This window comes from Podarcis filfolensis, assembly GCF_964270895.1.
Source record: "Podarcis filfolensis genome assembly, chromosome: 2".
Lineage (NCBI taxonomy): Eukaryota > Metazoa > Chordata > Lepidosauria > Squamata > Lacertidae > Podarcis > Podarcis filfolensis.
The window spans coordinates 10,568,780-10,582,504 of NC_139605.1; the positions used below are offsets into that span (position 1 = coordinate 10,568,780).

Consider the following 13,725-nt stretch of genomic DNA (forward strand, 5'->3'; position numbering starts at 1 on the left):
TCTCCAACCCACACGAGGTAATTTGGAGGCTATGATGGGGGTAATTAGCCTCCTTAACCCCCCCAGGATTATGGGGGGGACGGCCCTTGCCTGCTGTGCCCTATACCACCCCCGAATTTGTGGGGGTGGGGGCACTAGGCACAAAGCCCTCCTGTGGGATTCCGGCACTCCTTGATGCCGTCTCTGATCCGCGCCTCTAGTTTGCAAGAATCTTCAAAAGAAACAATTTGGACGAGATAAATTGCACATACTTCAAGGAAAAAGGGGGAGTAAAGACTGCTGACAGAAGAGATCTCTGATAACAAGGCAAGAATAAAATATGAGAAGATACGTCAAGATACGGTATTGCAAATAACTGAGGGGGGAGGGGGGAAAAACCTTCCATTCCTTTTTACGTGATTTAACAAGAATCCCCTCCCCTAATAAGTCAGAACTTTAAGGACTTAAGCTGTGATTTAAGGCTGTGTGGAGATAAACTTTCGAACCAAAGCAATGTTTCAAGACAAAGCTGGAAAGTTAAGAGTTTTGGAATGACGCAGTTAAAAATGCCGTCGCCATCTTGGGAGGCATTGTTGGAGCTCTTGGGTCTGGGAGGAGAAAGAGAGAAATAGTGCTGTTTACATATCGTGGATAAACTCCTCTGTGGGATTTAAGAGCGAAAAATGCCTGATTTATGATGGAAAGAGTGATGTTATCTACGAAGGAGATATATGGAAACCATCTGGACTTAGATTGGAAGAACGGGAAATTCACACAGGATCATTATATTTGCTTATCGGCTTAAGGAGACTAACAGAAGAGATCGTAAAAGAAAAAGAGAAATTATATGAACAAGATATGATGTGGAAACACCAAGATAAGACTGGATAGAATTATGAACTTTGTCTGGACTGACTGGGACTGATTTGGACACTAACGCAGTAATAAGAAGATGATTTGAATCCCCCTTTGGATCTTGAAGTATGGGTTCCCCCAACAAAATTTAAAAATTTGGCTTTGTAATTTGGAATTTATGTGATGTGATTTAATTTGATGTGATTGGCCAGTTAATAAAAATTTATTTAAAAAAAAAAAAGAAATATGATATAAATTTCCTGTATATATTACATTTATAAATATGGAAATCGACTACATTTTCCAAGGGGTGATGTGCTTCAAATGCGCAGTGTGTGTACAGGCCTAGCCACAACGCACACTAGCTGACATTGTTCTTTCTTAGTCTAGCCTCCCTCACAGGGTTGTTGGGAGGATAAAATGGGGGGTGGGGGTGGAGAGAGAACAATGTATGGCCTTTTTGGGTGGGCAGACTAAAAACTGAACAGATGAATAATACTAGTTCACATGGGCAAGTCAAACCACAGAATATATTAAAATCTGAACATCGTTATTGTTTCTTTCCTGTGTGGACTTTCTGATGTTCACAAAGACTAGTGTGCACCTTCCATCATATTCAGAGCGCTCAAATGATTTCTCGCCTCCGTTTGTTCTCCTCTGTACAAGTTCCCCCAAAGTTTAAGCATTTTACTCTTCTTATTTACATGAGGCTTTTGTCAAGGAAAGGGGATGCGGGTGGCGCTGTAGGTTAAAACACAGAGCCTAGGACTTGCCGATCAGAAGGTCGCCGGTTCGAATCCCCGTGACGGGGTGAGCTCCCGTTGCTGGGTCCTTGCTCCTGCCAACCTAGCAGTTCGAAAGCATGTCAAAGTGCAAGTAGATAAATAGGTACCGCTCTGGCGGGAAGGAAAACCCAGAAGCGGCTTAGTCATGCTGGCCACATGACCCGGAAGCTGTACGCCGGCTCCCTCGGCCAATAAAGCGAGATGAGCGGCGCCACCCCAGAGTTGGCCACGACTGGACCTAATGGCCAGGGGTACCTTTACCTTTACCTTTGTCAAGGAAATGCAAGCGTTTTTATTTTATAAAAAAGTTCCCTACTCCTAGGAGTTTATTTACTTTATTTTTTTATTGTGGGGGAGCAGATGAATAGTAACAAGGGATGGTTGTGAACAAATGAAGTCACAAATATTTAAGCTGCATTGTTCCATAGCCTCTATTCTGCCGTTTCAGGCAGTGCGGAGCCTGCAGGCACTCTAGCCACGTCACTCCCAGGAGAGACGCCTGGCTTGGGCATGCTGCAGGCCCTGCAGTAAGCGCCGGCCCCCACGGTGTGGCGCCCAGTGCCAGCCACATTTCATTACGTTTGCTGACTGAACTGTGAGTTCAGTCGTGAGCCCATTTTTTTTAAAAAAATTGAAACTAATATTTTTGTCACCCTCCTCAGGGATGACACCCAGGGCAGTCCACCCCCTAAGAGTTGGAAAGAATCCCCTCCCTCAAGAAACATGCATTTATTCATTTGAATGATGAGGTTCACAGAAATCTTTTCTACCATTGCTCCCAATTAGCCTGTACTCTGGAAAATGAAGTGCAAATACTATCAACAAACATACAAAATACAAATTCAGTCAACTAAAAATAACCAGCATAAAGTAAGCTCCATAAAAAGCAACGCAAAACGAATAACAAGAAGACAATCTACACTAAAATCCAGCAAGAAGGAACACAATATAATTCTAAGAATTAGGATGTGTTAAACTAGTATGATTAAAAAGTCTAGGAGAACAAGGAAGTTCACCTGGGGGAAAAAAGGTCTTCTTTGGGGAGCATCCCATAACTCGGAGCATAACTGTCAACTTTTCCCTTTTCTTGTGAGGAATCCTATTTGGAATAAGGGACTTTCCCTTAAAAAAAGGGGAAACGTTGACAGCTATGCCACAGAGGCCTCAATGTGAATTGTAGGGAGTGTGGTTCCTTCAAGAAACTGCTTGACTGCAGTTCCCATCATGCTGCAGCCTGACCCCTGGCCAAGCTGGCTAGGGCTGATGAGAGCAGGAGGCCAGAGACATCAGACATTTGTAAACTGCTTATTTTGCACAATCAAGCAATGTATAAATTTAACAAAAGATAATAACAAATTGACTACTCATGATAAAGAAAACCTAGTTTACTGGCAAACATGAAGGCAGCAATCCTATGTGCAATTAGCTAGGAAGACGTTATGCTGAATTCAAGGAAATGTACCTCTGTTAAGTGTGGACAGGAGAAACTGTGTTCACCGAATGGGCTGAGGATGGGGCCTTGCCTCACTTTATTTCCCTCCTGTCTGAGGTCTACAAAGCAATGAGCAATCACTGCTAACGTCGGAGGAGGGATTATTTTGTAGGGATCAACTCCTGTAGTCAAATAATGTCCGCGTCTAAATTGCTGGTGGGGCAGGTGGAGAGGCAAAAAATGAACCCAGGACTGACAGTGATGGAAGCTGAACCCCTTTAAAAAATAGACTTCAGGGGACTGTTAAGTGTAAACGGCCTCCTTAAGAGCTAAATGACAGTGGGGAATTCTGGGGAAGGGAATGAAAAAGCAAAACCCATTTTTGCTATTTCTACCAATTGTGACTGGAGTGAACCCTCCCTCAACTGCTAGTAAGTGTTTGCTTTATAGAGCAACCATTCCGGTCTGGAAAGAAACTCTGCCTGAGTGTGTGACGCAGTTGTCTCCTCAGGCAATTTTGAGGTGGGTTTTCTCTCCCCACAGATAGAAGAAAGGGAGGAGGGTCTCTCCAGAGAACGAGGCTCCTGAGAACGTGTAGAGAGGGGCTCCTGAATCAGCATTGAGAAAAGTCACTTCCCCTGCTTCATAATTCAGAAACACTTGGATCCTCTTGAGCTCCCCTCTCAGGAAGAGAAAAGGCACATCAGGGGGGTCAAAGGCCTTGTACTCTCCTCCCCACCTCCCCACAGCCCAGATCCCTTCCTCGGAACTTAAGTGAAAGGAGCCCTTTCTCCTCAAGGACTTCCTGGTGACCCCCACTGCCCATTCTCCCTCTCTCTCTACAATGACCTCCCAAAAATGCCTGCCTGCTGCAAATCCCTCCCTTCCCAGCACAGAAATAACTGTGTCGAATCTCTCAGGGTTGTCGGGCAGGTCTTGACGCGGGGCTCCCAATCTCACGCTTTTGCGATCCTCGGAGATGGCAAGAATACGATGAGCTGTGTCTGGATCCAGAGTGACATTTGCTGTTTTGAGGGAAGGTGAGGAAAAGGGAAGAGAGGCAGAATGAGCTGAGACAGAGACAGACATACTGATGATGATGATAATTTTTATTTATTTATTTATTTATTTATTTATTTATTTATTTATATCCCACCCTCCTCAGAGCGGCTAACAACAGTAAAAATAACACAGTTTACATAAAATCACAATCAATTAATTGAAATACATTCTAAAATCAGTTCACTCTAAAAACAATTCAGAATCAATTAATGGCAACCATTGGGCTACAGTTCTGTGAGGATTACCAAAGGAGGGGGTCAGACTGTGCCTTGGCCAAAGGCCTGGTGGAACAGCTCTGTCTTGCAGGCCCTGTAGAAATATGTCAAGTCCCACAGGGCCCTGGTCTCTTGTGACAGAGCGTTCCACCAGATCAGGGCCACGGCCAAAAAAGCCCTGGCTCTGGTTGAGGCCACCCTAACATCCCTGAGGCCCGGGATCTCCAAGATGTTTTTATCTGCAGACCGTAAGGTCCTCCGTGGGGCAAACCAGGAGAGGCGGTCCTGTAGGTATGAGGGTCCTAGCCCGTATAGGGCTTTAAAGGTTAAAACCAGCTTCGCTTGGCGGAGATGAAAAAATGCCGCCTTTGTTATAGCTGCAATCTGCGCCTCCATGGAAAGGGAGGTGTCGAAGATTACACCCAAACCCTTAACGGACGGTGCTGGCACTAATTGGGCCCCCGCAAGAGATGGGAGTTTGCCCCCCAAATCCCATATCGTCCTGACCCAGCCAAAGGACCTCTGTCTGATCCAAGACATATGCCAAATCTCTCTCAAATCTATAAGACTTCCCTCAAATCTATAAGACTTAAGCAAATATGAGGTGGGTTTTATTTCTCCGGGGGCGGGGGGGAGTCACACCAAAGAATGAAAATGCACAGATCAGCATTAAATAAAAACACTTTCCCTCCATAATTCAGAGTCACTCAGATCCAGTTGGGCTTCCCATTCAGGGACAGCAGAGGACCACCAGGCAGGTTGGAGGTCCTGTACTCACCTCCCAACTTCCCCACAGCCCAGATCCCTCCCTCAGGACTTGAGTCCTTTCCTGTCACAGACGATCCCCACAGCCCATCCTTCCCAAAAACGTGTGGCTCCTGTGAATCCCTTACATTTCAGCGCAGAATGGAGAAGGTTGAGTCTCTCAGGATTGTTCAACAGGTCTTGACTTTTGTGTCCGCATTTCACATGTTTACGATCCTCGGAGGGATGAGCTGCTGCTTTTTGACCCATAGTGATGTTTGCTGTTGAAGGGCAGGGGAGAGATGAAGAAAAAGAGAAGAGAGGAAGAATCACCTGGTGTCGTGATCCAAGAAACAACCCAGGAAGCACATTCCCTCTCAAATCAACAGGATTTCCTGGCACTGCATTTAGGATTGGGGGAGCCATATTTTGCTTCCCGACTTTGCTCACAATAAAAACATTTCCTTTTGGATTTCAAATCAGGATTTTGTTCTTTGTATTCCATGTATTTATATTCTGTCCTGGTAGTTTGGAACAAGAAGGAAAACATTTACTCAGCTTTCTAGTGTGAGTGAATAGTGGAATATGCGAGTTTAGGGGTGGGGAGAATTCACCCACTTTTCACCATTTTGGATTTCTGTGAGGGGGCAAGCAGGTAAGCAGCAAACAGCCATAAAATATTTATTTCCTCACTATGGTTAGAGGAGGGGACAGTAGCAGTTTAGACCCACCAGTTAATTCTGGCTCAAGTGGAGACAGAATTAGGGGTATCAATGTGGATCAATAATTATGAAAACAATAGTGAATTTTGACTTCATAATTTGCAACTGAGCTTTCTACAAGGTGACTTCTGTGTAAGAAATCTAGTGGTGTTTTGAACCTTATTGCATTTTTAATCTTATTACAGGATTAATGCTATATCTGTCAGGGCACTCCTTTTATTCTGTGCATTTTTTGTTTAATTAATTTATTTATTTCATAAAAAAATATGTACCACTTTAAAATACCTCAAACTGGTTTACAAAAAAGATAAAATAAAATTATCGCTAAAAAAGATTTCAACAGTAATTTAAAACATACAAAAAGTAAAAACTACAGTTGTACATATGAATAATCTAAACATTGCTATAGTGCTACAAAGCTATTGATGGATCTAAAGTCTGCAGGACAGGCTGTTTAAGCCCCATGAAATACCACTCCCCAGCCTCTCCTGTGAATTTGGTATTTTACCTTTCCAAAGCTGCTGTCTGAGTAACTGGGCATCTGAAGAAGCAAAAAGATACAAAGCTTTAGCATGACAGTGTTGTACCTCAAATAAACCTTGTTACTAAAATATCATTTCATAACCATAGCATCTATTGTCTCTTTAATACTAAGTAGTAGAGCAAACAATTTAAAAAAAGAAAAAGGAAATCATATGAAGAATAGAATAAAAAATTAAACTATCAAAATCAGAAAAGGTGAACCTGCAAGTCTAGAGGGGAAAAACATGTGAGGGACTATATTAAAAAACACCTTAAAATCTTTCAGCATCCATCACTGAAGTTTGTTCCTGAATTAGTTGACTATTGTGGAGGACTGAAGGATCATCAGAACAATGCCAATCTTTTAAAAGGGCACAGAGGACAACTGGATGCAGATTAACATCTGCTCCTATGAAACTGGTGAAAAAATAGCTGAAGTTGGAATGGTTAGACACCTGTATTCTTGGGGTTTATCCCTGTCTTAGGGGAACTGTTAAACATAGTGATATATCAAACTTGTGGAGTGTTGCGTTTGCAAAGTAAAGGAAGGATTGAACTCTGATTAATAAGAATACACACAGAGACTTGAACCAGCAAGACTCTGGGAAGGGTGCGTATAATCGTGTCTCTCTGTGCTTGTCCGTTCTCTGCAGGACCTGGCCCAGGCCGTTTTTATTCACAAAAGAACTTTTTACAGTGTGTTCGTAAGAACCAATCAGATTTCTTCTGAGCATTTCCACAAACCCACGTGGGGACAAGTTAAACTACTAAAACTAATTAAGCACAAATATTTCTGGGGTAAATAAGTTGAGAACTACAAAGAAGAGTATCTGGCAACCTCCGGAAGTAATAAACAATCAATACACATGATGAGGAGGATGGCCAGAAAGACCAGATCACTGCCACCTTCATGTGAGATCTGTTTCCTGGCTCCAAGATTAACATCTTAAGATTATATATAAGAAACTACATCAAAGAACTTGCCCACTATCTTTTATGGCCCAGGATGCCTGCCTGGCAAAGCAAATGCTGTGTACTGCTGTGTACGTGACGTGAGGAGAGAGAAATGGGCAGCAGAGTCAAAAGGGCATGAAAAGGGCATGAATGTAGAATCTTATGGGATTTAATCAGAAATTATCGTCAATATATTAAACTCAGTCAACACAATGCTTTCATCGTGGACACGATGGCTTGATGTATATTTTATAATTCCTCATGGTAATCCCATCTGACCCCTACAGTGGAGGAAAAATCAGCAGAGCTCTCATGCAACTAGAGGTCCTGCCTTACCAAACTTTTGAAATTCTTTCAGACTGTTAACAAACATTTAGGCAGAGGCTGTTATTATTCATGCCCTGATCCTCCGATCTTGCAAGATTTTGGGAACTCTTGAGGTATTATTTTAAATATATATTTTTATTAAATTTTCTGTTTTACAATTTCAGATAAACATTTTACATACTTATATCAAGGAATTCCCTTCTTCTACTTCCATGGTTCAATTTACATATATCCCTGCATATTTTACAAAAACTATACCAATCAGTTTTCCATTATTACAGCCATCAAAACTTATTTACACTGTTGAATTTATCTTAATGCTGCCAGAGTTTTCAGCTGTACACATTTATTTCCCATATATTCAATAAACGTTTCCCAATCTTCTCTAAACGTACGTTCTTTTTGTTCTCTTATTCTATATGTTAAGCCTGCAAGTTGTGCATATTCTGTCAACTTAAGTCGCCAATCTTATTTAGTTGAACTCTTGAGGTATTAAGATGGTTGCCTCCCTACATTTGGCAGCTGCAGATGGAAATCTAAGGAGGAGATGGCTCAGGATGTTACTCTACTGCTGAGAGACAACAAGGCTAAGTCAGCAGTAGAGGAACTGGGTGATTGTTGATGCCCTTTTCAATGCCCTTCCAGATGGTAAAACCCAAGCAGAGTTTGAGAACCTCCAAAAGGACCTCTCCAGATTGTGTTGATGGACAAAAAAATGAAAGGAAGTTACTGTATAATTGTAAACCAATGAACAGCAGAGTAGAAAATCCTGGCTTTACTATAGACCCTGGTGCCTTTATTTGTGGTGGCCAAGATACAGTACAGTCATACCTCGGGATAAATGTGCTTCAGAATAAATATTTTTGGGTTGCGCTCCACAGCAACCTGGAAGTAACAGAGAGCATTACTTCCAGGTTTCGCCACTTGCGCAGACGGTCAAAATGACATCACGCGCATGCGCGGAAGTGACAAAATGTGACCCACACAGTTGTGTCTTACATTCTCTTCAGGATGCGAACGGGGCTCCAGAATGGATCCCGTTCGCATCCCGAGGTACCACTATACAGTCGTACCTTGGATCCCAAACACCCTGGACTTGGACGTTTTGGCTCCCAAACACTACAAACCCAGAAGTGTGTTTGTGAACATTCTTTGGAACCTGAACGTCTGATGGGGCTTCTGTGGCTTATGATTGACTGCAGGAGTTTCCTGCGCTTTGGTTTCCAAATGTTTTGGAAATTGAATGGATTCCATTTAACTCCCGAGGCACCACTATATATCTCCCACCAGCACCCCTGTGCCCCATGAGTGACAATTAGTATTATTATTTATTAAATTTGTATACCTCCGTATACCCTTAGGTCTCAGAGCTGTTCATAAGATAAAAACACAGTATAAAAACACAAAATCAAGACAAAAACAAAAACAACCCAATAACCCCAACACATTTCAAAAGGGCATTGGATGTCAATCAGCCAATGTATATGGGGCATTCTGGGGGAAGCTAGTGGCAGCAATGCCACCAAGATGGAAGATATGATAGCGCTACCCTGTCTGTGGCCATAACAGAATACAATGAGAGCTATGGACTAATATAATGCCCGGGGTAAAATCATCACAGCCATTCTTCTATACCTTTGAATTGCTTCACGACACCCTCCAGAAGTGGATTTATGTCACAGAATTCTAAGAGCCCCCTCTTCAGCTCTCGAGGGAAAGCCGCTGAATTCTCCAATCGCTCTCTTTGCTCATACCTGGTGAAGAAAAACAACGGGGCACAGAGTGGAGGAGGTTTTGCACATCTCGCCATTCCAGTGTGTGATGGGATCCTTGACAAGAGTGTCAGCCGTGCCAGCCCTAAAATCCACAAGAGCGTCTAGGATTTCATCAGATTCCCTAAATCTCTATAGCTGAAACATCTCCCCAATGTTTAAATGCTATCAGCTAGTAAATAGGTAAAGGTAAAGGGACCCCTGATCATTAGGTCCACTCGTCACTGACTCTGGGGTTGCGGAGCACATCTCGCTTTATTGGCCAAGGGAGCCGGCGTACAGCTTCCGGATCATGTGGCCAGCATGACTAAGCCGCTTCTGGCGAACCAGAGCAGCGCACGGAAACACCATTTACCTTCCTGCCACAGTGGTACCTATTTATCCACTTGCACTTTGATGTGTTTCAAACTGCTAAGTTGGCAGGAGCAGGGACTGAGCAATGGGAGCTCACCCCGTTGCGGGGATTCGAACCACCGACCTTCTAGTTGGCAAGTTCTAGGCTCTGTGGTTTAACCCACAGAGCCACCCGCGTCCCCAGCTAGTAGAGTCAGATATCTACATTAAAAACCTGCCAGGCACAACTCGCACCCCAACTCTCAACAAGGATGAAATGTCTTAACGCTTTTTCTTTCCCACCCCTAGAGGGGCACAATTTCAACACTTTATGGTGTGGCATCCCACAGTCTCTCCCCCAGGAGCCCCTCAAAGACCAGTTTCCATCTACTTTCCTCCTGGGACCTTCCTCTCCACACAGAGTGATGCTAATGAAAATGAGCAGGATCCATTTACCTCTGCAAAGTCCTTCGCACATCCTAGAAGGGAAAAGAGAATGGAATTCACTATCTACCACAGGCCGCTCTACGAAGACCCTCTTCATATCCCGGAATGGATGCCCTCTGGCCCATTCTATCAATTTTATTTTTCCAATTTTAAGTTCTGAAATTCAAGCCCTGCTCTGTGTCCCATCAGAGGACAGTCCATGCTGCCCAAATTCGCTATCCTTCTCTTTCTTTGGTCACTGTTATTGAACTTCGTTTTAGGCAAATCTACATGCATGGTGAAGGTGATTATCCCAGAAACTGTGGTGTGGAATAGAAGAAAACTTTGGTCAAGTGACTAGTAAGGTAAAGGTAAAGGGACCCCTGACCATTAGGTCCAGTCGTGGCCGACTCTGGGGTTGCGGCGCTCATCTCGCTTTATTGGCTGAGGGAGCCGGCGTACAGCTTCCGGGTCATGTGGCCAGCATTACTAAGCCGCTTCTGATGAACCAGAGCAGCGCACGGAAACGCCGTTTACCTTCCCGCCGGAGCGGTACCTATTTATCTACTTGCACTTTGAGGTGCTTTCGAACTGCTAGGTTGGCAGGAGCTGGGACCGAGCAACAGGAGCTCACTCCATTGCTGTGATTCAAACTGCCGACCTTCTGATCGGCAAGTCCTAGGCTCTGTGGTTTAACCCACAGCGCCACCCGCGTCCCCTTGGTCAAGTGACTAGCTCATGACTAAAATAGGCCCAAATGCCAGTACAGAACTGAGAGGAAAGGATAAATCAGAAAATTTTGGGTGTAAATTTAGATCAGAGAGAGAAAGAGAGAGAGAGCACTCTGTGCTAGAGCTCACTTCTCCTTAACTTTATTTTTCTTTAGCTCTAAGGTGGTCAGAGAACAGCCTCTGGGAAGATCAACACAGGGCACAAAGGCAGCACTGCCAGGCTGGAAGGAGTTAGCAGGCAAATCCCCAGCAAAAGGCAGAAAACAGCATCTGCTTCCATCAACAGAAAATAAGGTTCTCTAGTCTGCAGTAATGTGAGCAAACCATCCCAGTTCTCTTGGATGCTCCTGTACACAAGAGACTTGATTAGAGACACTATAAACTGAGCCCCTTTACGGATGGAGGAGGAAGATAAAGGTTTGCAGGGAACCTTGCCCTGATGTGGAGCTATTTACTGTTTCTGCCACAGTCTTACCTGCAGGAGTTGAATCGCTGGCTTCTCACTTTTCTCCTTCATCTCCTTGATGATATTTTCAAGAGAGGAGAGTTTTCCGGAGAGTCTGGCCAGGTGCTCATCCCTTTTCCTTGCAATGTCCTTCTCCGCCTCTTCAATCTGATTCAGCAGTTGTTTTTCTTGCTCTTCCAGAAACTGGTGCAGTTGTCTGAACTTCTCCACTGCCTTCTGCCTCTCAGTTGCTGTTAATTTCTGCAAGAAGCAGATAGAAAGAGGAAAAGAGGAGGCAGAAATAAGAACTTGGTCAGCTTCCACAACATTAGGAGAGTTATGAGATTTCCATAGGAAGGGCATATCTGACTGTTTCTAGGCATGAAATCAACATCCACCATAATCAGAGATAAAAAACGTTCAGCCAGTCCCCGTGGACACAAACCGCTCTTTCCTTAGTTTAGACTGGCAACTTTCATTTCATAGAAATGGCAGAGGCTAACTAACATGTTTATTTTAAATTCGCAGGGCTGCTGATTTCCTGCTTTATTTTTCATGAAAATAATATAGAAAATGAATTATATTAGGGGAAATTGCTTTGCCAAAATAAGTATAGAACACACATGGAAATTCACACTAGAATACTGGTGAATTTTATTTAGGATGTTTTTTTTAAACAACAACAACATGCAAACTGATGTGGAAATTGTGTAGAACTGAACTGAAGATTGGAAAAATGAGAAATGGAGAGAAGCTTAAATAGACAGATTTTCCCATCCCTCCTCAGCCATGACTTGGATCTTCAAGTACTTCTTCCCATCCTATGATTAGAGACACTTACAAGGAGGTCTTGGCTTTTCTCCTCCACATCTGCTTGGTATGCCAGAATAGCTTCTCTCTCTTTCCTCAGATTCTTCAGGCAGCTACAGATCAAGCCCTAAAGGGAAAACAAAAGCTCAGGTTTGAATGAGACAGACACAGACACACAGACAGACAGACAGACAGACACACACACACACACACACACACACACAGGAGTTGAATATCCTGCCTATTTCTAGTGGCCAGTGGTGCTGATATTAGCCTTTTTATGTAGCAATTGCTCTGACGTTCTAATCTTTGATATCTGATACCTAGCTTCTAGTTTTTGAAATCTGCCCTGGCCTTTCTGGGCTTTTACCATCTTGGATCTGAATTGGGAGGTGGGGGAGGCAGTTGTCATGCAATTTACATAACAAACATCAGTCATGTAAATAGTATTCATGCAACTGGTGTTCAGAAGCATTATAGCCTCAATGAATCACAGTTATCTCCCCCCAGCCCCAATCAAGATCCACCTTGATTTCCTACCTTGTACTCCTCAGAAGCCTCCTCCAAGGGGATCACTTTGTGCCGTTCATGCTCCCTGGATCTGTCACACACCACACAGATGGGGGTTTCGTGGTCTTTGCAGAAGAGCTTCAGAAGCTCCTGATGTTTTTCGCAGACTCTCTCCTTCTCCCCGCGAAGACTGAGCTTCTTGGTTATTTCCACAAAGTTAGCCAGCTGCCGATTGGGGATCAGATTCTTTGGCTGGACTGTTTGTCTGCAGTGAGGGCAAGAAGCTCCTGTGGCTCCCCCTCCCCAGCACTGGATCAGGCAGGATCGGCAGAAATTGTGCCCACACTCTGCGATGGTCACTGGATCCTTGAAATACTCCAGGCAGATGGAGCAAGTGGCTTCATCGCAGAGATCCTTCACGGGGCTCTCAGCAGCAGCCATGGCGGAAAGACGGAGTTTAGTTTCACTTTCTCAGTTTTCGCTCACTGGGCGTTTCCTTCCTGGAAATCGGTCAGATTCTCAGTGCTCACATGATTTGTGTGTGCGTGCAAGCTGACAACCCTATGCAGTTGCTTAAAAGTTTCCAGAGTATTGCTTCAATTATTATTTTGTTTTTAATGCTCATATTGTTGCATACTACCAGGATGTTTTATGAGAGGGCAATGTGAGAATACTCTCAGAAATTAATAAAATAAACAAAGTCATTGACGTCATGGAGCAACAGAGGCTGCTTCAAGAAAATCCATGTGCCCAAGGGAAGAGGTGTATAGAAGAGGATGGCTGTCGTTTTTAATTTTTACAATTAGCAACCATCCCTATTTGAAAATGTAAACAAGTAAAAATGCCTTCTGGCGGTTCCCTCACTGCGAGAAGTGAGGTTACAGAGAAGCAGGCAGAAGGCCTTCTTGGTAGCAGCGCCCGCCCTGTGGAACACCCTCCCTTCAGATGTCAAGGAGATAAAGAAATATCTGACTTTTAGAAGAAATCTTAAGGCAGCCCTGTTTAGGGAAGTTTTTAATGCTTGATGTTTTATCTTGTTTTGAGTGTTTTGTTGAGAGCCGCCCAGAGTGGATGGGGAAACCCAGCCAGATGAGTGGGGTA

The 13,725-nt window shown here is 43.7% G+C and overlaps 2 protein-coding genes and 1 long non-coding RNA gene across 3 annotated transcripts in view; 1 reads left to right on the forward strand and 2 right to left on the reverse strand.

The window, feature by feature from the left end:
- LOC310756629 (uncharacterized protein) overlaps positions 1-3,960 on the reverse strand; it is a 19,837-nt gene extending 15,877 nt beyond the window's left edge. Inside the window, exon 1 of the mRNA XM_083601076.1 lies at positions 3,082-3,960. The gene's annotated coding sequence lies outside the window, so the exon portion shown is untranslated. The remainder of the gene's footprint in view (positions 1-3,081) is intronic.
- LOC310756827 (E3 ubiquitin-protein ligase TRIM11-like) lies at positions 1,945-13,436 on the reverse strand. Its single transcript, XM_083601664.1, has 8 exons — positions 12,655-13,436; positions 12,146-12,241; positions 11,335-11,565; positions 10,159-10,181; positions 9,233-9,351; positions 6,303-6,335; positions 5,222-5,353; positions 1,945-4,076 (listed from the first exon to the last, which is right to left on the reverse strand). The coding sequence occupies exons 1-8, from the start codon at positions 13,063-13,065 to the stop codon at positions 3,559-3,561; spliced, it is 1,563 nt and encodes a 520-aa protein (XP_083457790.1). The 5' UTR covers positions 13,066-13,436; the 3' UTR covers positions 1,945-3,558.
- LOC310757499 lies at positions 3,984-5,551 on the forward strand. The gene is made up of 2 exons (XR_014545271.1): positions 3,984-4,091; positions 5,363-5,551. It is a non-coding gene; the product is annotated as an uncharacterized lncRNA (long non-coding RNA).
- Positions 13,437-13,725: the final 289 nt, after the last annotated feature.

Excerpts from the sequence above, each read along its gene's own strand:
- LOC310756827 (XM_083601664.1), bottom strand. The coding sequence starts at position 13,065 with ATGGCTGCTGCTGAGAGCCCCGTGAAGGATCTCTGCGATGAAGCCACT. Across the intron at positions 12,242-12,654 it reads AGGCTTCTGAGGAGTACAAG|GGCTTGATCTGTAGCTGCCT; the intron begins GTAGGAAATCAA and ends TTTTCCCTTTAG. Across the intron at positions 9,352-10,158 it reads GTGCGAAGGACTTTGCAGAG|GTATGAGCAAAGAGAGCGAT; the intron begins GTAAATGGATCC and ends TTTCTTCACCAG.